The 23,353-nt window shown below is 40.7% G+C and overlaps 1 protein-coding gene across 1 annotated transcript in view; it reads right to left on the bottom strand.

Annotated features, from left to right (window-relative positions):
• Positions 1-23,353, bottom strand: part of ERCC1 (nucleotide repair protein) — a 205,513-nt gene that overhangs the window by 44,074 nt on the left and 138,086 nt on the right. Inside the window, exon 8 of the mRNA XM_089438651.1 lies at positions 16,744-16,812. Within this exon, the coding sequence (XP_089294777.1) occupies positions 16,744-16,812 (69 nt within the window). The remainder of the gene's footprint in view (positions 1-16,743; positions 16,813-23,353) is intronic.

Below are 23,353 nucleotides of genomic sequence, written 5' to 3'. Positions count from 1 at the left end.
TGAGCCTCCTTCAAATGCACCGGCTACTGCAAAGGCCAAGTACAATAGGGGTGAAGTCAAAGAAAAGAAGATTATCAGGGATTTCATTGACAAGCATCTAGTGGCTTACATCTCCAAATTGAAGACCTACAAAGAGATCTACGACAGGTTGGTCGGCATGTTCAAGGTTAGTAACGCTAATCAAATTCTATTTCTCAAGAATAAGTTGAAGGATATTAAGAAGGGCAAGGACAAGGATATTCAATACTATTTCTTGAGGATTACTAAGATCAAGAATGATCTACTCTTGATTGGTGAAGTCATTCCTGATAGGGCACTTACTCTCACCACCCTTGGAGGACTCCCACCAGAGTGGTATGTATTTAGAACCACCGTCCTCAACAATGATCAAATTCCAGGGTTTGAAGAATTGATGTCGAGATGCATTCAAGAAGAAACATAAATGGTGGAGCAAAAAATGCCTTCTAATAGAAGCAACCCCACTGCATTCTCTGCTCATGCCAAAAGGAGAAATAATGCAGGGTCTAAAAGTCATTTCCATGGAAAGCCTAGATCTAAGGGAGGAAGGAAGGGCAACTGCTTTGTTTGCACTAATTTTGGCCACTATGCAAGGGAGTGTCCAAATAGAAGGGACACATCGCATGATGATGATCACAATCATTCCAGGGGCAACTTCAACAACAACAATTAAAGGAATGGTAGGTCCAATGGCAAAGGAAAAAGGAATGTGGGACATCAAGGAAATGGTCGACCCTCCAAGAAATCAAGGAACTCCAGGTATGAAAAATCAAATGTTGTTAACAATAAGAAAAAAGAGTACTATCTTATATCGGCCCTCTCTGCAGCCTCTCCTCCGGACACCTTGGGAAATTGGCTGATTAATAGTGGTGCCTCGAGGCACTTCACCAGATACAAGGAAGCCCTCTCTAATCTGACAGAAAAGGAGACAAACTTGGAGATCATCCTTGGAGACGATGGCACCTATCCTGTGAAGGGAGTAGGGAATGTTACCCTTAAATTGAATCAAGGTAACACTATTCATTTGCAAGAAGTACTATATGTACCTAATCTCAAGAAGAACCTGGTGTCATTTAGCCATGGAGGACAAAGGATTCAAGGTGGAATTCATCAATGGAAAGGTACGTGTTTGGAAAAAAAAAATTAAAGATGCTTTTACTCCTAGGTTCAAGGTTTAACTTTGTATCAAGTTGGAGGAAGTCCATTGGGAGCCATGTCTTGCGGCACATCTCTACAATCTAAACTATGGCACCGGAGGTTTGCCCATCTTCATTATAAGGCCCTACCCAATGTGAGACAAATGGTGACAGGTATGCCCAAGTTCAAAGTAGAGCATGAAGGTGTATGTCCAGGATGTGCTGAAGGAAAACTTACAAGGGGACCATTCCCCTCAAGTAATAGCAAGACCACAAATATATTGCAATTGATCCACTCTGACATATCTGGTATGATGCGCGTAAACTCTTTGGGAGGATACTTATATTATCTCACCATTACGGATGATTATTCTCGCAAGACCTGTATCTACTTCTTGAAGAAGAAGGATGAAGTGTTCACCTGGTTCTGACACTTCAAAGCCTTGATCGAAAACCAATCCAAGAAGAAAATCAAGATATTGAGGACAGATAATGGGACCGAGTACGAATCCAATGAATTCCAAGATTATTACAGAGAAGTTGGCATTAAGAGGGAGACTACAACGCCATACACCCCTGAGCATAATGGTGTGGCTGAAAGGAAGAATCGCTCTATTGCAGAAGCAGTTCATGCCATGCTGCAAATACCGTCGTGTATGTTCAACACTGATGCCCTCATCAAGCATTGGACTCCAAGACTCCCGAAGAAATGTTCACTGGTAAGAAACTCGATGTCTCTCATTTTAGAACTTTTGGAAGTCCCGTATATTTTCATGTGCCGAAAGAGAAAAGAAGCAAATTGGGTGCGTCTGGGAAGAAAGGAATCTTTGTGGGGTATAGTGAAAATTCTAAGGGGTATAGAATTTATGTGGTTGGTTAAAAGGAAGTTGAGATAAGTCATGATGTCAGCTTTGACAAACATATGGGCCTTAGGAAGATCAACAACCTTCCTATCCTAAGGAAGGACAAAGAAGCTGACACTGGAAATCAGGGTGCAAAAGAAGACGAAATGATGCCTGATGTTGATGAGCCTATGGATCCTATTAATCCTCCTCGTCATGAGCCCTCCTCCTCCAAAAGGAGACCCTCATGGCTTAGGGAGGCTCTCGAAGATGCCAAGAGACACATTGCACCTAAGGGGACTTTCCGTGAAAGCAAGAAGCCAAACAGGTATCAAGGATATTTGACTACCATGAGCACTATCATTCAAAATGAGCCTTCATCATTCGAAGAAGCCATGAAGCAACAAGTATGGAAGGACGCTATGAATGAAAAATATGAGTTAATTATGAAGAATGATGTCTGGGATGTGGTCCCTAGACCCCAGGACAAATCAGTGGTCACCTCTAAGTGGATCTACAAAATCAAGCATGGAGCTGATGGAAGTGCAAAAAAGTTCAAGGCTCACTTTGTTGCTCGAGGCTTCTCTCAAAAGGAAGGTATAGATTACCATGAGATATTTGCACATGTTGTCGGATACACCACCATCTGCTCAATCATAGCCCTTGCTGCCTCGCAAGGGTGGAACCTACATCAGATGGATGTCAAGACTGCTTTGTTGCATGGTTCAATCAAAGAGGAAGTCTATGTGGAACAACCTATTTGAGGTTCATGATCAGGAATCTCATGTACGCAGCTTGAAGAAAGCTCTCTATGGATTAAAGCAAGCACCTCGGGCTTGGTATGAAAGCATCGATAGCTATTTAATGAAGGTGGGATTCACTAGAAGTGAATTCGATCCGAACCTTTACTTTAAGGTTGAAAATGATAAACCACTCATTCTGGTTCTTTGTGTGGATGACCTCTTTCTGACAAGTGCAGACCCTCTCATTCACAAATGTAAGAGGGAGTTGGCTTCTGAATTTGAGATGAAGGACCTAGGACTGATGCACTATTTCCTAGGGTTGGAAGTCTAGTAAAAGCCAAGTGACATTTTCCTCTCTCAAGGAAAATATGTTGTGAAGATATTAGAAATATTTGGGATGGTGGACTACAAGCCTATGACTACTCCGATGGAACTTAACTTTAAGAAGTTATGTGGTAGTGCTGCTGGACCTGAATTGAGAAATGCTTCTGAGTATCGTCAACTCATAGGAGCACTGATGTTCTTGGTGAAATCCCATCCAAACATATGTTTTGCAGTTAACACATTGAGCCAATATATGGTTGAGCCTCATCATATACATTCGATTGTTGCCAAGAATCTTTTGAGATATCTTCAGGGCACAATCACTCATGCACTGAGATACACTGTCGGAAATGTGAGGCCATGGTTATTCTGATGCTAATTGGGCTGGCACTGTGGTGGATCACAAGAGCACTTCTGGATGTTGTTTTTCTTTGGGTTCTGCTTCAATATCCTGGATGAGCAGGAAACAGAAATCGGTTGCATTGAGCACCGCCAAGACCAAATACATAGCTGCTAGTATGGCCTCCTGTGAAGCTATCTAGATGAGGAAGCTCTTCAGTGAGTTGTTTGGACATGTGCTAGATACCACCTTAATCCTCTGCGACAACCAGAGTGGGATCTGATTATAAGAGAATCCGTGTTTCATGATCGCTCCAAGCATATAGATATCAGGTACCGCTTTATCAGCGACATGGTACAAAGAGGAGCAATAAGGCTCCATCACATTGGGACTGATGGGAAGGTCGTCGATATTATGACAAAGCCCCTAGGGAAGGTCAAATTCTTGGCCTTTCAAGAACAACTTGGAGTCGTGGCGGGACCCTCTTATGGGGGTCTTGTATAAGATGGAAATTAAGCTCTAAGAGCTCTGAGGGGGCTTGGGTTACTTCTTGGAGCAATGAGAAACCATAGGGTGAGTGGTTCAGCCTTCCCCTAGTGGTTTTTTGTGTACAGGGTGAGTGGTTCAGCCTTCCCCTGCGATATCCCTTGGCAACATGTAGGCAGGATGAGTGGTTCATCCTTCTCCTGCTGAGACATCCTACCCATGCAGCCTCGGACTCATGGGAAGTACCTCTCATCTGACCAATGAGTAGGGAAATGAGGATAGGGACCATAGTACTATCGATGGACGCATCGTGTACTACTATACTCCCTATGCTAGGATGACCGATATTGATCTGGGATCAATTGGAACTGACTTCAGGTCAGTAAGAGTAGTATGAAACACTCTCTTTTGATTGGAACTGACTTCAGGTCAATAAGAGTGGTATGAGCCACTCTCTTTTGAATGGGACTAACTTCGAGTTAGTAGAGAATGATATGATACATTCTCGATCACTTCTTCATAGTTCAGCAGAGCAAAGCAATGCAGAGCAATGCATTCATGGCAGAGATAGTACAGATTGGCACATGGAGTTCTCCCTAGTTAAGAGGGAGTGTTAAAATTGGCAACTAGAGCCAAACTCCACATGGGTCATCTTATTTATGACAGCTGATATTTTTCTTGGATTCCTCTCTCTAAGAGGTGTAGGATTGATCCAATTCTGACATGTACAACTGAAGTTATCAATTTATTTTGATTATGGTCAAATTGTCAAGGTCGGCCAGCAAACTTATGTAGGCTCGGAAGCCCAACAGTCACGTCTATTCATCCACAATTTTGCATATAAATAGAAGGTGACTTAGCCTCATTTGGATACACACATCTTCACACCTCTCTCTCTCTCCTCATTGATTGGGTACGGATTTCTAGGCCTCTCTCTCCACACATCCGAAATTTCAGGAGGCTGAAATTTCAAGAGACCAAATTTCTGGACAGTTTGACCAGCGTTGACTGCAACTAGGGCTAATCACAGGTGGGTTGTTTGACTAGACTTTGACTGGGTTGAATTTGACTGTTTTGAGGATTGTTTGATCTTGTTGTTTGGAGGCCGAAGTTCACTGAAGTTGACCGATTTGGTAAGGGTCAAATCTGCTCTATTGACCAGCGTTGACTTTTCTGGTTAGGGCTCTTTTGCTGCTGTTATAAATTATCAGATTTGTAAATTGTACTATCTCTCTCTGCTGAACTATTGAAGACTAAAAGAAGATTTGATCAAGGGTTTCCCCACATTGGGGCTTGTCCCTGGCTGGTGCCACATTTTGTGTCCTCTTGTCTTCTACTATTTATGTTTATGTTCTATCTGCATTTTACTATCATGTTGATGTGATTGCTAATCTCAATATTGACACTAGGCTAATAAAGAAATTGAAGTAAAATTGCTCTAAAGCATAGAACATACCATTGTTACCTAAAATTAACAAGAAGACTCTAAGGAAGAATAATCTGAGTTTTGAAATTGTTTTGAGCCATCATTCTCACATATATGAAAGGTGAAATAGGGCATCTTGAAGTTGCAGCAAGTTTAGATTGCAGTCATTATTAAGAACCGAATTTTGGACTTAAAGAAGTCTCCTTTGAAATTCAAATTCCTACAAAGAAGAAATCATATCGAGCAAAGGAGAGAGGAGGGAAAAATAACCATAAATGTCTCACACATCGCATCTAGGGTTTCTACAGCAGGGGCCAAAAATTGCAAGTCAAAGTTGCAGTCCAAGGTTGCAGGTCTGAAGCCTAGGTCGAAGGAGGAAGTGCAATGACAACAAGGCAAGTTTGACTTGGTTTGACTATGCAATAAGAAGGGAAGTTTGACTTGGTTCTTAAGGGGTCTTGGTCAAGGGTCATGTCTTGGAATTCGTCATTAGAAGTTCTATATTGAGAGAATAATTCTTGTGGGTTTTCCTCTCAAGAGGAGAGGTTTTGGCCCTGACTGATAGCCTATATCTTGTGTCCTCTTCTCTCATTGTTCTTTATCGTTTTGGTAGTTGTTTGATGATAAGAACACAAATCATAATCAAGTAAAAGAAGAAGCTAATCAAGTCAAGAAAAATACATCACAAGCAGTTATCGTAAGAGAAATCACCTAATTTTCTACCTCTAGATTTCTCAATAATGATGAGACTGATGATCTCTCCCTTAGACTGTGGGATGTGAGATCTATGATTGGTTGCAGAGATTGATCCTCACAGAGAGAGATTTGTATCTGTGATCTCTTCCTTAGGCTATGGTCAAGGGTCATGTCTTGGAATTCGTCATTAGAAGTTCTATAAGGAGAGAAGAATGCTTGTGGGTTTTCCTCTCAAGAGGAGAGGTTTTGGCCCTGACTGATAGCCTATATCTTCTGTTCTCTTCTCTCATTGTTCTTTATTGTTTTGGTAGTTGTTTGATTATAAGAACACAAATCATAATCAAGTAAAAGAAGAAACTAATCAAGTCAAGAAAAATACATCACAAACAGTTATCGTAAGAGAAATCACCTAATTTTCTACCTCTAGATTTCTCAATAATGATGAGATTAATGATCTCTCCCTTAGACTGTGGGATGTGAGATCTATGATTGGTCGGGGAGATTGATCCTAACACAGAGAGATTTGTATCTATGATCTCTTCCTTAGGCTATGGGCTATGAGACCTATGATTGGTCAGGAAGATTGATCTTGAGAGAGAATGAAAAGTACCACCCAAGATAAGACGGAATGTTGAAATTTGAGGTAGCCATGGTCGGTATTTTTATCATGAAGAAATTGGAAATTTAAATTATATTTTGCCTCCTATAAGATGCACAAATCGGTCTCCTTTCTGCTCATGTCGGTTGGGCCCCTTTATAGGCACCCATTCGACCTCATTAGAAGACTATTTATAGGAGAGACTCTCTCTTCATTTTGACAAATCAAATTACTTCATCATGAGTTTTGTTGCAGGAAAGATGACAAGTAGAAGAAGACGAAAATCATAGGGTCGCTTGGCATTTGTGGATACACTTGATTCTAGTCAGCTATTGTATTTGTTATTCTGTTTCTGGACATTTTGATGGACATTGAACTCTCTCTCTCGTAAGGAAAGCTTTTTTGGATTTTCCCCTTGTGGCTTTTTCCCTGGCCTCCGACCTAATTTTTGTGTCTGTCTCATTCTCTAATCATTGATGGTTATTTTACTGCTCATTCATGTCTATTGGTTGATATTTTTCTTCTATATAACTGCTTAATGATATTGAAATAAATGTCATGTGAATCTAATGCTTATTAATTATTGGATGTGGTTATTTGTAGAAGAAGAAAAATTATTTCTAGTTTTCGCCCTAGAAAATCAACAAAATTCGCCCTAATATCGTTGACATCATCAGCCCAAGACAATTTATGCCCTAATAAACCCTAATCTTAAACAAGGCTTCAACTTGGGGCTTATTTGAAGGTCTGCCACCACCTTTTGTTGATTCCATCATTAAGCAAACCTTTTCTTTATGCTTGCATGCCTAGTTACTCCTTTTTTAAACTAAACCTTGAAATCCATGGTATCGAGTATCCTTTAAAGGCTTTTTTTATGGTACACTGTTCCTTTTACCTAGAGAATTGTACCCTAGTCCATTAAAGAAGTACTTTGCTTATCCTTTCACATATATCACCTTGAGCCAATTGACTTAAATATCCTTTAGGTATGAAATTGGGAAGCCTCCCATGTAGTGAAATTCCACTAAAGAGCAGAAGTTAGAATGTTGAGGTGATAGTGGCAATCTATCTCATTGTTGCATCTTTTGTCAAGCTTTTTCAAAGATGTGAGACAAGAAAAAAAAATTCCATTTGTGTGTGTTCTAACCAATCAAGTGAACAGCAAGTAGTAGTTTGCCTTTGGAAAATTTTCTATTTAATTTGTTGTGTTCACATGTGTCATTCAATATAGTGAATATTTCAATCCAGAATTGGGTTGCTGGAAATATATGTTAGCATATACCAAATATTTTGATGGTAGTAAAAGTCTAGTGTAAATAAATTAAGTTATTTGCAAGCACAACACTTACCCCAAGGCCCTACTAATGCTATTTAAATAGACCCCCCCCCCCCCCCCCCTTCCTAAGTTCACTCACCTTATTAAGTAAAAGTGTCATTCTCCTTTATCTTTCATTTTCATCCTTTTACTTAAATTTTTAACATTATCATTAATTGTTTCAGGATGTTTGGAAGTGATTCCAAACTCACTGGATTTCATATGAAAAAAGTATAATTTTAAATCCCATTCAATATTCAGCAAACTTCACAGTTTTCAGGATTTCAAGATTGGCAGGGTTGTAATGTATCCATTTGATTTTGTCACTTATGAGGGTATGGAACTTAGCATTTAATCAAGAGCACAAAGCCCTCTATGTACCTAGATGTTGGTGGCATTGATTGTTCAATTCCTCCTTGATGACCTTAGTAAAAGTGTACCCTTCACTCAAGAAAATCATTCATTTGGCATGTTAAGTTTTTTATATCTTATTTTAATGCTTAGAAAGTGATATTGATGATGAGAATCTCAATATAGACAATAATTTTGATGAGATGCAGTTACTTGTTGTATCATGATTTTTTTGGAGTCTAGAGCCCATTTAGAGCCTCTTTGTCGATGTACTTTTTATACAGAGATGGATTTCACTCACTGTTATTTTGGTTATATGCACCCTTGCTATATATATGAGAAGCTTTGCATATTTTTGTGTAATGGTTTGGATTCATAGCAAGAATATATATGTTTTTCCCCAAAAATTAAATATTTTATGTATTTTTTGGTTGATTGGTTTTTTGGTCCGGTTTTTTCTGGTTCTTGTCCAATTCACATTTTTGGGGTTGATTAGTCCGATGACCGGTCAGGTTCTAATAACTATGGTATTTATGAAAGAAAAGGATGGAGGATCACTAATTGGTGCCATGAATGGTTATCCAGGGGAAGAAGATTGATTTTGATAAAAACAGCATTGGATGGGATCCTAATGTGATAGGATCTAAGGGGAAAGCCAGATAAAACAAAGAAGAAATTTTTTAGCTTTGTCGAAGGAATCCCTCTAGTGAAATGGAAAAAACTGCCAAAACCTAAAGATCAAAGACAGTGGGACTCAAAAATATTTATTTGCTTGAATTTTGGGCAAGCCCTAGTAGCAAAGAGCATATGGAGAATCCTGACGAATGAATAGTTGTGGGGTAAAGTGACGATTGAAAAAATATATTGCTCCTGGAATACTAGAAGATTGGATACGAAGAGAAGCAAAAACACCTGGAGGTGTACCAGTCATTTGAAAGGCTTTAGTCAAGGCCTTAGGGAGATGGTTGGTTTCAAAAATTGGCAGGGATGGCAGAAATTAGGATAGTAGAAGACACTTGGAGGGGGAGTGTTGGAAATTATAGGTTGTCAGAAGCTATGAAATATGAACTGGTCATTAAGGAAATCCACTTTTTAGAAGAGGCAGCTGATCTAAAACGACCTCAGTATGCAGCCAATGGTGCAATACAGATTTGCAGCTGGGTATGCATGGAGAGTTAGCAGAGGAGTGGAAGCAGTATGTCTCAAATGTTAAGAATAGTGCTATTAGATTAAACAAAGGTAGATGAAATCATATTGTCTAAAAACAAATATATAAGTGCATGTACAGCAAACTTAGGCTATGCGGCCATTATGAAAGAAAGTGGAGGACAACAATTGTAGTGGAGGAAAGCGGTATGGTTGGTCTTGTCCAGTGGTGCTAACTTGGAGCAATTGTAAGAAGAGGGCATGGCAGGCACCACGGTGGTGTATCTTGTGCAAGGAGGATGAATCCATATACCATTTGCTTGTGCATTGCTCATTTTGGAAAGAGATATGGAAAGATACTTTGACATTATTTGATGGAAATCACAAATGGGAAGGAAATGCATTGCTTGAATGCTTGGATAGGTGGCACAAGGATACTTCAGCAAGAAATCATAGAGCCTTGCCCTTGTTCAGTGGTGCTAAACTGGGGAAATTGTAAGAGGGCGTGGCAGGGACCAAGGTGGTGTATCTTGTGCAACAAAGAATCCATACCATTTGTTTGTGCATTTCCCATTTTAAAAGAGATATGGGAAGACGATTTTACATTATTGGATAGTAGCGTAAAATGGGAAGGAAATACATTTCTCGAATTCTTGGATAGTTGGCATAAGGATATTTCAGTAAGAAACAACTGTAAGAGGACGGCATGGCAGGGACCAGGGTGATACATCTTGTGCAAGAGGGAGGATGAACACAAGACCATCAGTTTGTGCACTGCTCATTTCCAAAAGATATATGGGAAGAGGCTTTGAAATTATCTGATGGAAAAGACAAATGGGAAGGAAATGCATTTCTTGAATGGTTGGATAGGTGGCATAAGGATATTTCAGTAAGAAACGATAAAGTCTTGCCCTGCACAGTACTGTGGGCAATCTTGTTGGAAGGAAATGTAAAGATTTTTCAAAATACGGAAATCGTACCAATTCATCTGCCATCAGATCAGATATGCTAATGGAGGAATCTGACAACCTTTGAAGGAAATGTGAAAAGAATTGTTAAAATTCTAATGTTCTATGTTGAAACAACTACTTATTCCTATTAGAATATTCCTATTTAGTATTTAATGCTCAGTCTTTTAGCTGTTGCTATTTTTATTCTTTTAGCAGTTTCTTAGATGAAAATGTTTGTTTCCATATTCTACATAGAAACCTGATGTTTCTATTATTGTAAATATCTTTGTATTATCATTGAGCTGTTTGCTCATTTCTAATTAATTCATTCAATATTCTTTTATGGTATCAGAGCACAGGGATTTTTTTCGAAATAATTTTTCATAGTTTGAAAAATTCAGTAGTTCATTTCGAAACTGCTCTTGAGTTCCTTCATTCCTTTCTAAGGTCGAGCCCTCTGTAAGCCAGGTAGCCTTCACTGAGTCTTAGCCTCGGCTTTGCTCACTGTGATAAAAGCTTACAGTCGTCAATCTTGATACAGAAAGGGATTCTTTTCCTGCATTATCACTTTATGAGGAATTAACTTTGTGGCGGTGCTCGGAATCGTAAAATTGCTTTGAAAGGAACAGTTTATTTGTTTGAAGCTGTGTTGTCTCATGATTCTTGTGGCCCTTGAAGCCTAGCCACTGAAGAGGAAGAATACGCGCAAGTTCAAGGACTCGGTATTTTTTATTGTCGAAATTGACGGGGATGAGCACAATCTGTAAAACCCGTATTCGGTTTCCACCCTCGCTGTAATAGCCAGCTTCTGCGCTTTCTGTCGCCTTCCCTTAATAGCTTATTCTCCGGCTTCAAAGGCTTCTTTTCTGTTGAAAACGAATTCCCCACCACCGTTTTTCCCAGCCGCGGGCCTCTTCTCTGCTCTCGGGGCCATTGATGCCACTATCGTGACTCGAATCTCAAGACCACACAAAAGGCTCGGGGTCACTATATATGTGAAAAGGAAAAGCGTCAGTGGAAATCGCGTTCGAGTATCGAGAGCCTGAGTATCAGAACCGGAAGCGGAACCAGATCGAGAAGCGGAAAACCGTTTTTTTTGCTCACGAATTTTTGGCTCACGTATTCGACAGATCGAGATTCTCCAGAAACTTAAGTTCCGTTTTCACCACGTGAAGGCATTTTCTAGTGACGGCATTGAAAAATCAAGCATTTTTCCAGAGACGGCATTTTCTCTTCAAAAGGTATCACGCATTTTCAGATTACAGTGACGGTTTTTTTTTTCCAGTTCAGTCCAGATTATATCACGCATATATATCACGCATTTTCCAGATTATAGTGACGGCTTTCTCCAGTTCACGCATATATAACAGTGTATATATAATCGATACATATATCACGATATATAACAGCATATATATATCACGCATTCAGTCTATGCATTCAGATTATAGTGACGGGACCAAAACAGCGTATATATAATCGTGGACAGCTTCAGTCTACGTAGTTTTATGAAGATACATGTGACCTCTTGTCATATTTTTGGTCTGGTGTTTTGATCTGGTACAGATCTGAGTTATTGTGAAAGCCTATTTTCTTTCAAATCAGAATTTGTTAAGGTTTGGTACAGTCATCCTGAAAGAGGGATTTTAAGCAGGCAGCTACATTGTTTTTGTGTGTCAGACTTTTGTATTGTCTTTGGGAAAATGGCCACGCTCACCAATCTGATGTTAGAAGGAAATCAACGCTTTAATGGCAGCAACTATAACATTTGGAAACAAAGAATGCTGACCATTTTTTAATACAGGCGTCTTGATCAGCTCATTTTGGGCAAAGAGTCTCGTCCCGGTACAGCTGGTACCGATCAAGATAAATTTGATGATCGAAATCGAGAAGCTGTTATGCTTCTCAAGCTCTCTGTCGCTGATGATCAGTTACCTCAGATTCCTTCTGGCAAGACCGCTGCCGAAATCTGGCAACAATTGAAAGAACTGCACGAGACATCTGACAAAAGCAGAGCATTTTTTCTCAAAAATCAGTTGTTCTCCATCATGATGGATGAACATATGTCTTTACAGGAACATCTCAACAAAATTAAAGACATTCGAGATCAGCTCGAAGCCATTGGTCGGACCATGGAGGAAGAAGATATGGTAGTCATTACTCTGAAAAGTCTACTGAAATCTTATGAACACTTCATAGAAACACTCAACATTACGACCACAAGTGTTGATCTGAAGTTTCCAGATTTATGTACCAAACTTCTGCAGCAGGATCGGTGGAAACAGCAGTTTGGTAGTGGTGCTTCATCAGTGTCCTCGGAAAATGCATTTGCTGCAAAATACCAATCCTCTCAGTCCTTTCAGCAGAAAGGCTCTTCTCAGCCTTTGGATCCTGCTAGGAAGAAAAGTGTGCAGTGTAATTACTGTCACAGGTTCGGTCACATGAAGAAAGATTGCCGACAGAGGATTGCTTCTGAACAGAAGAAACAGGGAGGGCCACATCAGACAGCCAATGTTGCAGAACATTCCGAGCAGACAGATTCTGCCTTTTACGCCTTTATGGCTAAAAGGTCTTCAGAACATGTTCCTTCCTCTGCATGGTACATTGATTCTGGTGCATCACGCCACTTCTCTCACAGGCGTGACTGGTTTATTGACTTCTCACCTTTCAGTGATTCCGTGGTATTTGGTGGAGGTGAAAAGTACACTGTAGCTGGAAGGGGTACAGTTCAAATTCAGTCTGGTGGACGCACACTCATATTTCTGAATGTATACTATGTTCCTGGTATGGAGATTAATCTGCTATCTGTCAGCCAGATTATGAGGAATTCTCCTCAGCTTGATGTTGTGTTCAGTGCACACAAGTGCTCCATCATTGACAGGGAGACCAATCTAACAGTTGCTGTTGGGCTAGAGGACCATGGTCTATACAGGCTACTTGACACCGGTGACTCTTCAGAAGTGGCTCTAGCAGCACGTGTCTCTCCCATCAGCATTCTATGGCATCAGCGATATGGGCATCTAAATATGCAGTATCTCTCTCAGCTCTCTCGGGAGGGACTTGTGTCAGGATTACCTGATATTCAGACTCAGCAGTTGGGGGTATGCAGCGCCTGTCAAGCAGGAAAGCAACATCGGTCTTCATTCACAAATGGAGAATCTTGGCGCGCATCTAAGGTACTTCAGTTACTTCATGCTGATATTTGTGGTCCTATGAATACAGCTTCTATCACTGCTTGCAAATATTTTTTACTTATTGTAGATGACTTCAGTAGAAAGACGTGGGTGTATTTTTTAAAAAATAAATCTGATGCTCTTAGTACCTTTCAGAAGTTTAAAACCTTAGTTGAAAAAGAATTTGGTTGTAATATCATGACCCTTAGGACCGACAATGGGGGGGAATTTTGTTCCTCAGCTTTTGCCAACTTCTGTGATATTCATGTCATCAAACGTCAATTAACCACCCCTTACACTCCCCAGCAGAACAGTGTTGTCGAGCGTCGCAACCGCACGGTTGTTGAAATGGCTCGTTCCATGTTACAACACAGGAGTGTTCCAAACAAATTCTGGGCTGAAGCAGTATTTATTGTTGTTTACCTTCTTAACCGATCACCTACTCAGGCTGTTAAAGGGAAGACTCCTGAAGAAGTTTGGTCTGGTCGTAAGCCTAAGATCAGTCACCTCAAAGTATTTGGCTCAGTTGCATATGTTTGGATTCCATCTGCTAAGCGCTCTAAGTTGGATTCCAAAAGCCAGAAACTCATGATGACAGGTTACAGTGATCATCACAAGGCCTATAGGCTGATAGATATAGCCACTGGTCGTCTTAGCTTCAGTCGAGATGTCGTATTTGATGAAGACAGAGGATTCTTTCAGTCTTCTTCTTCTGAGCAGCGTTCTGAGGATCAGTCTCACAGTGTTCTTCTTCCGGTCGGTCCACCTGATGGGAGGGATGATGTAGCATCAGTATTTGATAATACTCTATCTGAGCTTCCTCCAGAAGCTAACCCTCCCCTTGCTGCCCCTATTGCTCTTGAGTCTTCTCCATCTCCTCCTGATATTGGTTCCTCTACTCCTGATATTGGTTCTTCTTCTCTTCGGCCTAAATGGTGGGCTAAAACCATTGGTGATCTCCGGGACGATGAGCTCCTTGAAGGTAGAACTTCTAGACATAAGAACAGACAATAGTCTACAGTCAATTTTGCTCTTATGGCTAACCTACACTGTGTTTTTGAGCCTCAAACATATTCAGAGGCTAAGGGTACATCTGAGTGGGAACAGGCTATGGAAGCCGAATTCCAGAGTCTTCAGAAGAATCACACCTGGACACTTTCTGATCTTCCTGCCGAAAAAAGGCCCATAGGCTGCAAATGGGTGTATAAAGTGAAATACAAAGCTGATGGAACCATAGACAAGTATAAAGCTCGTCTTGTGGCTCGAGGGTTCTCACAGAAGGAAGGCATCGATTATGAGGAGACTTTTGCTCCTACAGCCAAGATGAGTACCATAAGGCTTGTTCTTACCCTAGCAGCTCAGTTCAATTGGAAAGTTCATCAGATGGATGTAAAGAGTGCTTTCCTAAATGGTGATCTTCAAGAAGAAGTCTACATGACGCAGCCTCCAGGATTCAAGGTTGCTGGTCAAGAACAGAAAGTGTGTCGGTTAGCTAAAGCAATCTATGGATTGAAACAAGCTCCTCGGGCTTGGTACATGAAAATTGATCAGTACCTGACAGATCAGGGTTTTCAGCGGAGCCCATCTGATGCAAACCTGTATATCAAGCATACTGGTGATGATATCTTGTTTGTGGTTGTCTATGTGGATGACCTTATCATTACTGGCAGCTCTGCACATTTGATCCATGGGATCAAACAAGATCTATGCAGAACTTTTGAGATGACAGACTTGGGACTTCTTCATTATTGTCTGGGGGTTGAAGTTTGGCAGACTGAAAATCAGATCTTTCTCTCTCAGTCCAAGTATGCCAAAAATCTTGTGGAAAGGTTCAGAATGCAGGATTGCAAACCGGCCACGACTCCTATGGAACCAGGGCTCAAACTTTCAGCACAGTCATCCTCTCCCCTTGTGGATGAAACTTTATTCAGGCAATTAGTGGGCAGTCTCATCTATCTTACTGCTACCAGATCTGACATCAGTTTTGCAGTAAGCTACATTTCTCGCTTTATGTCAGCTCCTAAAGCTGATCATTGGATAGCAGCAAAGCGGGTGCTACGATATGTGCGTGGTACTTCTGATTATGGCCTCTTATATACTCGCAGCTCCAATCCTATTCTCAGTGGCTACACTGACTCTGACTGGGCCGGTTCGGTTGATGACCGTAAATCTACAGCTGGGTATGTGTTTAGTCTAGGATCTGGTGCTGTTACTTGGACTAGTAAGAAGCAACAGGCAGTGGCTCTCTCCTCAACAGAAGCAGAGTATCGGGGAGCAGTTAAGGCATCCTGTGAGGCAGTTTGGCTTCGTCGTATGCTTGCAGATATGCATGTTTTCCAGACAGGGCCTACTTCTTTGTTTTGTGATAATCAGGAAGTGCTCAAACTTGCCAAGAATCCAGTCTTTCATGAACGAATCCAGAGATTCCATACTCTCATTGTTGAATTAAAAGATGTGGGACGTAGCCAGAGATTCCAAACTCTCATTGTTGAGTGGGAAAATGGAAACTTTAGGCTTTCCAGCATGTTTACATGGAGCTCAATGTAAAAGTTGATCTGTTGTTTAATAAAGTTCTTAGGCTACAGGAAGGGGAGATGGAAATGGTGGAAGAGATAGATGGGCATGTCCTTCCAGCTAAATCTCTCTGTCTATTTCTAATCTTAACACTGCAGACTGACAGAAAAGGGGCAGCTTACTTGAATGGATTCTGAATTGTAATTTTTGTTGTTGATTTTGTAAAACAATAACTCTGTATGATAATGAAACACTTGATAAAGAAGATAAGCAAGTCCTGTAGGTTTTGCATAAGCTGAAGCACAATCATTATGCTTTTTGAGTGTGCCAGAATGGCACAGCATATATATATTTGATTTCTCCTTAAAATATAAATATATGTTTTTTTATTGGAAAAATAAAGTTACAACCACCAAGATGAATGGGCAACCACCCTCACATGTAAATTGCCACTCATGCAGTTGACTACATAACTAAGATCAAAACATCTCTTCCAAAACATAGGTAATATTTCATTAATTATAGTATCCATACTGGAAAGTTATAAACAATGAAACAACAGTGAATACTAGAAAAAATCACGTTCAAGAAGCGTAGGAACAAACTTCAGATGTCAAATAGCATGTATGAAGTGAAATGAATCAAGCCCAAAAGAGGGTTAACCACCAGAAGGTCAGAACGGTACCTTGCGTTCTCCAATTCCTGGACAGCGAGCCAACTCTTCCATAGAAGCTCCCATAATACCAGACAAGGTCTGCACATGTCAAAGCAGTTCAAAATAGGTAAAGGAATAACATGCCATATGCAAAGTTAATTTTCTCTAGACAATTTTTGAATTACTTCATAGTTCATACCCAGATAATCTTGTAAAACTCATCTAACATTGAGATATTCTTAGTCTAAGTTGACAGGATTTTAGAAAAATCATGGAGTTTGAGTTCAAAGAGCAAAAAATTTGAAAATTAATCTCTTCTCAGACTCTGAAACAATAATAAAGATTGAGCAACAAATAAATACGACCTTTTGAAGGATTCAGACATTCAAAGGGATTAGCAGGTACATTTATACGAGTGTGTGCATGTTGTATCTAGAATCTATAATTTGTTAATCTACATATATATACAGGGAAGAATCTGCCCTGACATATGTACAGTGGGCCCATATGGATATATAGATTATCCTTGTTTTAAGATAGAAAATATACAAATTTGATGAAGCGCTTTGTATCCCTGCAATGCACAGCTAGGGTTTTCCCCTAGTCACAGCAACTCCTTTGCATGCGGCTTTTGTTGTTTGAGGATTCAGATTTTCCACATTTTGTCTCTCCTTCTCTTCCAGTCTAATCCACATTTGTTTTTCACACCCAACATAGTTAAAATCCGTCTCATGGCTCTACTGCAGCCCTTTTGTGGCTAAGTGTGCTGCTGCTTTGTCATAGCTCTATCATGAGACCTCTTGTTTCAGATTTTGGCCTTGCAACTGGAAGGTCAAAGACCCTTCAAACATCAAAGTCTTGGCCACTTTTGGAGCAAACCTGACAAGCTCTTCCCTAGCATGTTATCTGTTGTTTCTGCTACTCGTTCTCTAGGCCTCTTCATCACAGAAAAGTCTGCAGTTTCACCGTAGGACTCCCACAGTCAAGATGCTACAGACTAAGCCATTTCCCTTAAGGCTCTCAATTCAATTTACCTTCTTAACTTCTGAACTCATCTCCTTGATCTCCATCAATAGATTTTCCAAGTTTGGAAACCCCTTCTTGATGAGGATGCCTCCATTTATCCATATGGGCGTGGTTTCTTCATTGTAGAGTTTTGAGTCTTTAGAGGAAAGAGAGAGTATATTTCAGTATGGTCCATGGTTTATGGGAAGGGCAAGATCATGCATGAAACACTAGTCCCTCTTTTACAATCCCCCTATGGACTCTCTATCTTTAGCTCCAATTTGTGTAGCTTTTCCAAAAGTTCCTTTATAATTATGTGATTTTGAATCCTTGGCTTCCATCTAGAACTGTGCCCTTGGGAAATTTTACTTTTTCACCCTTGTAACTAGCAGTAGACTCTCACAAGTTACAACATATGTCAGGCTGTGTGTATAAGTAGATTTTACAAACAAATTGCCTAAAGATATCTTGATCAAGGTAGCATGCAAGATCTGGAACCCAAAATTAAATGATAGGTTCAAAGGTCAATGATCAATCATGTTTTGAGTACAATCATTTGGCAGACTCTTGTCTAATGCCCAAAGAAAGTGAGGAGATACCCAGGAAAAGTCACAAAAATAAGAATTGAAGCCCCATTTGTTGGAAAGAAATTGAAGCATCATCACTTGGTATAAGTGGAGAGTAGTGTGCCTGGACCCACCTCCCTTGGTTCTCAAGGTACCAAATTCAAAACTTCTTCCTCGACCTCCACTCCTTAGTTACAACAACCCCCAGAACCATCTTGGAAAGGAAAGATTAAAGATTATTGATGCAAAATATGGTAGAGTTAAAGCAACAATAAGGCAATTTTAAATACAACCACAAATATCATATAAAATGAAGCTATGCATCCTCATGCCTAATTTATAGATAAATGCATAAACGTAATATCCATTTAAACACGCATTCTTCCTGCATTTTAACAACTAAATCCAATGCAGATATAATTAACACATGCATTCGCACAGCTAAATGTAAAGATGCAAACTCATGCCCACTTAGACATTGAATGCAATTCAGCAGACACTATAAATCATAACAAGAAATGCACAACAAGATATTTACCAAACATCAAGATTAACAAAATAGTTAATAAAATTATTAGCAACAACAAGAGTAAAACGTATCATCCCTGGAATTCACCAACAAATGGCTACAAATAAGCACCTTCCAATCCCACTGTAGGAACTCTGTTGCAGACACCACCGCCATGCTAGGGCTATGAGACCAGACAGGCAAATTCACACTTGTTGGCTTTGAACTTTCTCACACAACCCAACCCATATTGCTCAAGCAAGGTATACATCGTTACAATTTACAGTTATCCATTTCTAAGTATAACCAGCCACACTCTCCCCTCTCTTTATTGCACAACACCAGGAAAGGAATTCCCTTCTTTGCAAGACAAAACGTTAGGCAATTCCCTCCATTGCTCCTATCACCGATCTGATTTGCAGAGTTGCCAAGGTGTTGAAAATTGTAGCCATGGTCAGCATTTCCATCATCAAAAATAAAAGGAAGAAATTGTAAAATTTATAACTTAAATTTTCCCTCCAAAATTTACAAGTCGGCCTCATGGTTTTTCAGGTCGGCTGCTCCAATAAGACACCCATTCAACCCCATATGAAGTCGATATAAAGGTGAGGGTTCCTCCTCATTGTTGATTTGGAGTAGCATCGGATGTGCTCTAGGCCAATGTTTTTAAAACCGGAACCGGTGACCGGACCGGTCCACCTAATGAACCGGTTTACCGACCGGAACCGGTCTAACCGAGACTGGTTTGGTCTAAACGAACCGGTTTTAGAAAAATACATTAAATAATTATTTTTTAATGAAAAAAACTATTTTTAAGATTTAAAACCATGATTCCAAGCCAATAGAGACAAAATATGCAAAGATTGCTCATTTATATACCATGTAAAGGTGAATATATCAAAATGGCACCGAGTGCAATACATATCATCGACAAAATACATAAGCAATGAGGCTCTAAATGGCCTCTAGAGTGCAAAAACAAAGCCTACAAACTATGGGGCCAGTGGCCTACTACAAGACTTCAGTCTAGACTCTACATATATGATAATAGTGAATACTATAATAGTGATCAACATTATCACTTGAAGTTGAAACTTCTCATGAGTCTCAGTCATCATGATCAAACTCAGTTGGTTGAGTCTCGACTCCCAAACTTTGCAGTCACAAACTTCTCTATTGGTTCAGTGACTTGAGTCTCAAACTTCTGAAGGTATTCTGCCCTATTATTTCATTTGGTGCTCCACATGGCTTTACATGGCCTCCTATCCCAGCCAAGTGTTGCTTGAACCTGTTAATACCCCCTCCTTGAATGGATTTTTGGCAATATTTGCAGATCATTTTGCCATCAATCATATCACAATGAGCCCATGCAGTATCTCTGGCTTTTGGAGGCATGATGACTCCCTGGATGGTAGATCATAGAAGTGAGAAGTTTATAACACAAAAAAAATTAATTCATGGACAACAGTCAAATAAGGAATTTTCAAGTGCAAATCCTTACCTGGAAATGCAAACTAGCTTCCTTAGCCTCCTCTTGAAGATGGCAACTCCACTGACAGCTACACACTATCTCCAAAATAGCTCCAACTCCAACTCCAAGATGACTACTTCAGCAAAAACTCAACACTCTCCAAGCTCACAAACAAACTCACAAACACTCCAAATCAATTGTGTGAGACAAATGAGAGTGAGAGGGGCCTCTTATAGCTTGGAGAGGGTGTTTTTGGAGGGAAAACACCCTTAGTTCCCCCCCAAAACCCAAAAACCACAGTTAGAAATCCGCTTTTTTCAAGTTATGGTGGGCATGCCTAAAACCGGCCGGTTTAGGACGGAACCGGCCGGTTTGATACAAACCAGCCGATTTTCACCGGTTAGGGCCAAAAATTGGAGAAACGGCCTTCCAAACCGAGTTTTTTGGCCGGTTCAGACCGGCCAGCTTGCTAACCGGCCGGTTTGACCGGTAACCGGTTTTTGAAAACGGTTTTTAAAACAGTGCTCTAGGCCTCAGATTTTGTAGGGAGGCTTGGGCACATGTATTCCAAAGAACCCAGAAAGTGTTTTGGGAAATTCCACCCAGAGACAATTTTATTAAAATAATTAATATTTTTTAATGGGACGCTAAGTCTAAACTTAGGAAATTAAACATATTAATGGGTATTAATCTAATTGTGGGTGTAACTTCTAGAAGAAGACGAGGATCAAGCTAAAATGATCTTAGTCATTGATTAGCTTTTAACTTGAGTCGTTGAATGTCTACGAGAATATTATTTAAGGAGGCTTGAGGGTCATTAGGAAAACACAGCGAGATTCAAGAGATCGAATTTCTAAAGTGAGAAGTTCTCAGGAGGAAGTTCTGATTGAGAAGATTTCTTACAGTTGAGGGGCAGGGATAGTTGGGTTGGAGTATCTTCTCCAGAGCCCAAGATACACAGCAGAGAGAGGCAGGGGGACATCAGAGGGGTTGACACTAAGCCAGAACGGCCCACGCAGAACTTGACGTTGAGCTAGAAGGGCTCACACGGAGGCAGCGCAGTCACCCACGCAGAAGTCCAAGTTTTGTAGAGGAGCTAACATTTCTGAGCCATGAGGGCTAGAAACTGCTCCAGAAGGCAAGATGTTTCTCAGTTGAGCTGGGGCGGAGCCTCATAGAGCTCCACATAGTTACTACATAGGTGCAGTGTAGTTGTAGTCAGGGACAATTGATTTAGCTGTCGAAACAATCGGGATTTGCCAGGGAGATTAAGGTAATCTCACAATTCTTCTATGCCAGTTGTATTTCTCTATAACTGGATTGCCAGGAGGGCATCCAGAGTTGTATTCAAAAACTATTGCTTAATAATATAAAACCCTCAGAACTGTTGCACCAGTTTTCCCGCATTGGGTTTTTCCGGGGAAATTGGTCCAAAAATAACGGTGTCAATTGTGTTATATTTTTTTTCTTGCTCAGCCTCTTGTTTCCGCATATAGTTTAATTAAGTGAAGGTTGCAGTGTATGTGTTACAATATTTTCCATAGGAAATTGCAAGGAATTTGTTTAAAGGAATTTAACAAATAGGAGTAATATCATCAATTGTTGCAATAGGGATTCCGAGTTTAGGAATTTCACATGGTACCAGAGCTGCAGGTGAAGAAGAAGAGCAGTGCCGGTAGATCCAGCGCTGAGCAGAAGAAGGAGATCGAAAAGCTGCAGGAGGCAACAGTTTGAAACCCCAAAGGGTTTGCGCAGTTCATAGCTAGAGGGTTGAAACTTCAAGGCAGTCCCTCTCCGAGTGAGTCGACAGAGAGAAGGACTCCCAGTTCGAATTTTAGCCAGGGCAAAGGGAGTAGCGTTGAAGCCTCAGCGTGAGGAAAGCTAGTGGGACGCAGAATTTTCTACAGGAAGTTTGTTGGGGTAGAAAATCATTTGAAGAAAGAGGAGAAGAACGGCTGAGGGATTTTCTTCCTCAGAGAATTCCTAGCCAAGGAAATTGAATTCTCTAATAGCTGAGCAGCAGCAAGGGGTAGTAGTTTTACTAGCTCAAGCAGGGAGTGCGTAGGCTAGCAAAGCAGCGACACAGAGGAGAGAGGAGGTCTTTCGACTTTCTATTTTTTGGCAAAAATGGCAACCAGTGGCTTGAGGGATCAAGATAGGTTGAACGGAGCATCCAACTACGTCATTTGGAAGGCAAGGATGTAATTCCTTCTAAATGAGCATGCCCTCAAGACATATGTCAACAACGTGGTGGTTGTACCTGCAGATGCAGATCCATTGAAGAAGTACAGATCAGAGATGGCGAAGGCCAAGAGGATGATCCTTGATGGAGTAAAGGATCACTGGTGTGTCATGTCACTAGCAGAGGGGCTGCTAAGGAGATGGGAGATGCCTTGACTATGTTATATTAGGGATCTTCCGAGCAGCAGAAGATGTACATGGAGCAGAAGCTGAGATCTATTCAGATGCAGAAGGGGGAGAGTGTGGATCCATTCCTCACAAAGCTAAAGGAAACCCATGATGAGTTGTCTGTTGCGGGGCATACACCTCAAGATTTAGAGTTGGTTAGACTGGCCCTCAATTTTGTCTCAGATGAGTGGCAAGTCTTTGTCCAGAGTATCCTGGGCAGAGCAGCATTACTGAATTGGGATGAGATGTGGGCAGCTCTAAAACAAGAGGAGCTGAGGAGACACTTAGTCAAGGTCAAACTTGATGGAAGCAGCAGTAGCAGTGAGTCGAAAACCAAAGAGGAGGATAACGCAGCGCTTGCATCGAAGGGACAGCAGGAGCAGTGGAGATGTAAGAAAGACATCTCGATGATCAAGTGTTTCAGGTGTGGTGAGATGGGTCACTACGCTACTCAGTGTCCTCTCAAGAAAAAGCACAAGAGGAGGAGTTCGCCATGACAGCCGAGATACCTCTAGGAGGGAGGTGGGCTGATTTGGAGTTATAGTTTGAAAGAGCTACAAATGGGCAAGATCCTTGAGGAGTCCACCTCTCGGATCAATACCTTGCTACGGGAGCCCAAATCAAAAGTAGCAAGATGGACTAGTATCAGATATTGCCAAGGAGTGTCGGATGGTGCCGAGG

Source organism: Pinus tabuliformis, chromosome 9 (genome assembly GCF_031772625.1).
Source record: "Pinus tabuliformis cultivar Carrire ecotype Pingquan chromosome 9, CPIR1, whole genome shotgun sequence".
NCBI classification, from domain to species: domain Eukaryota; kingdom Viridiplantae; phylum Streptophyta; class Pinopsida; order Pinales; family Pinaceae; genus Pinus; species Pinus tabuliformis.
The sequence above is the reverse complement of the archived record's forward strand: the minus strand, read 5'-3'. Positions and strand labels throughout refer to the sequence as shown.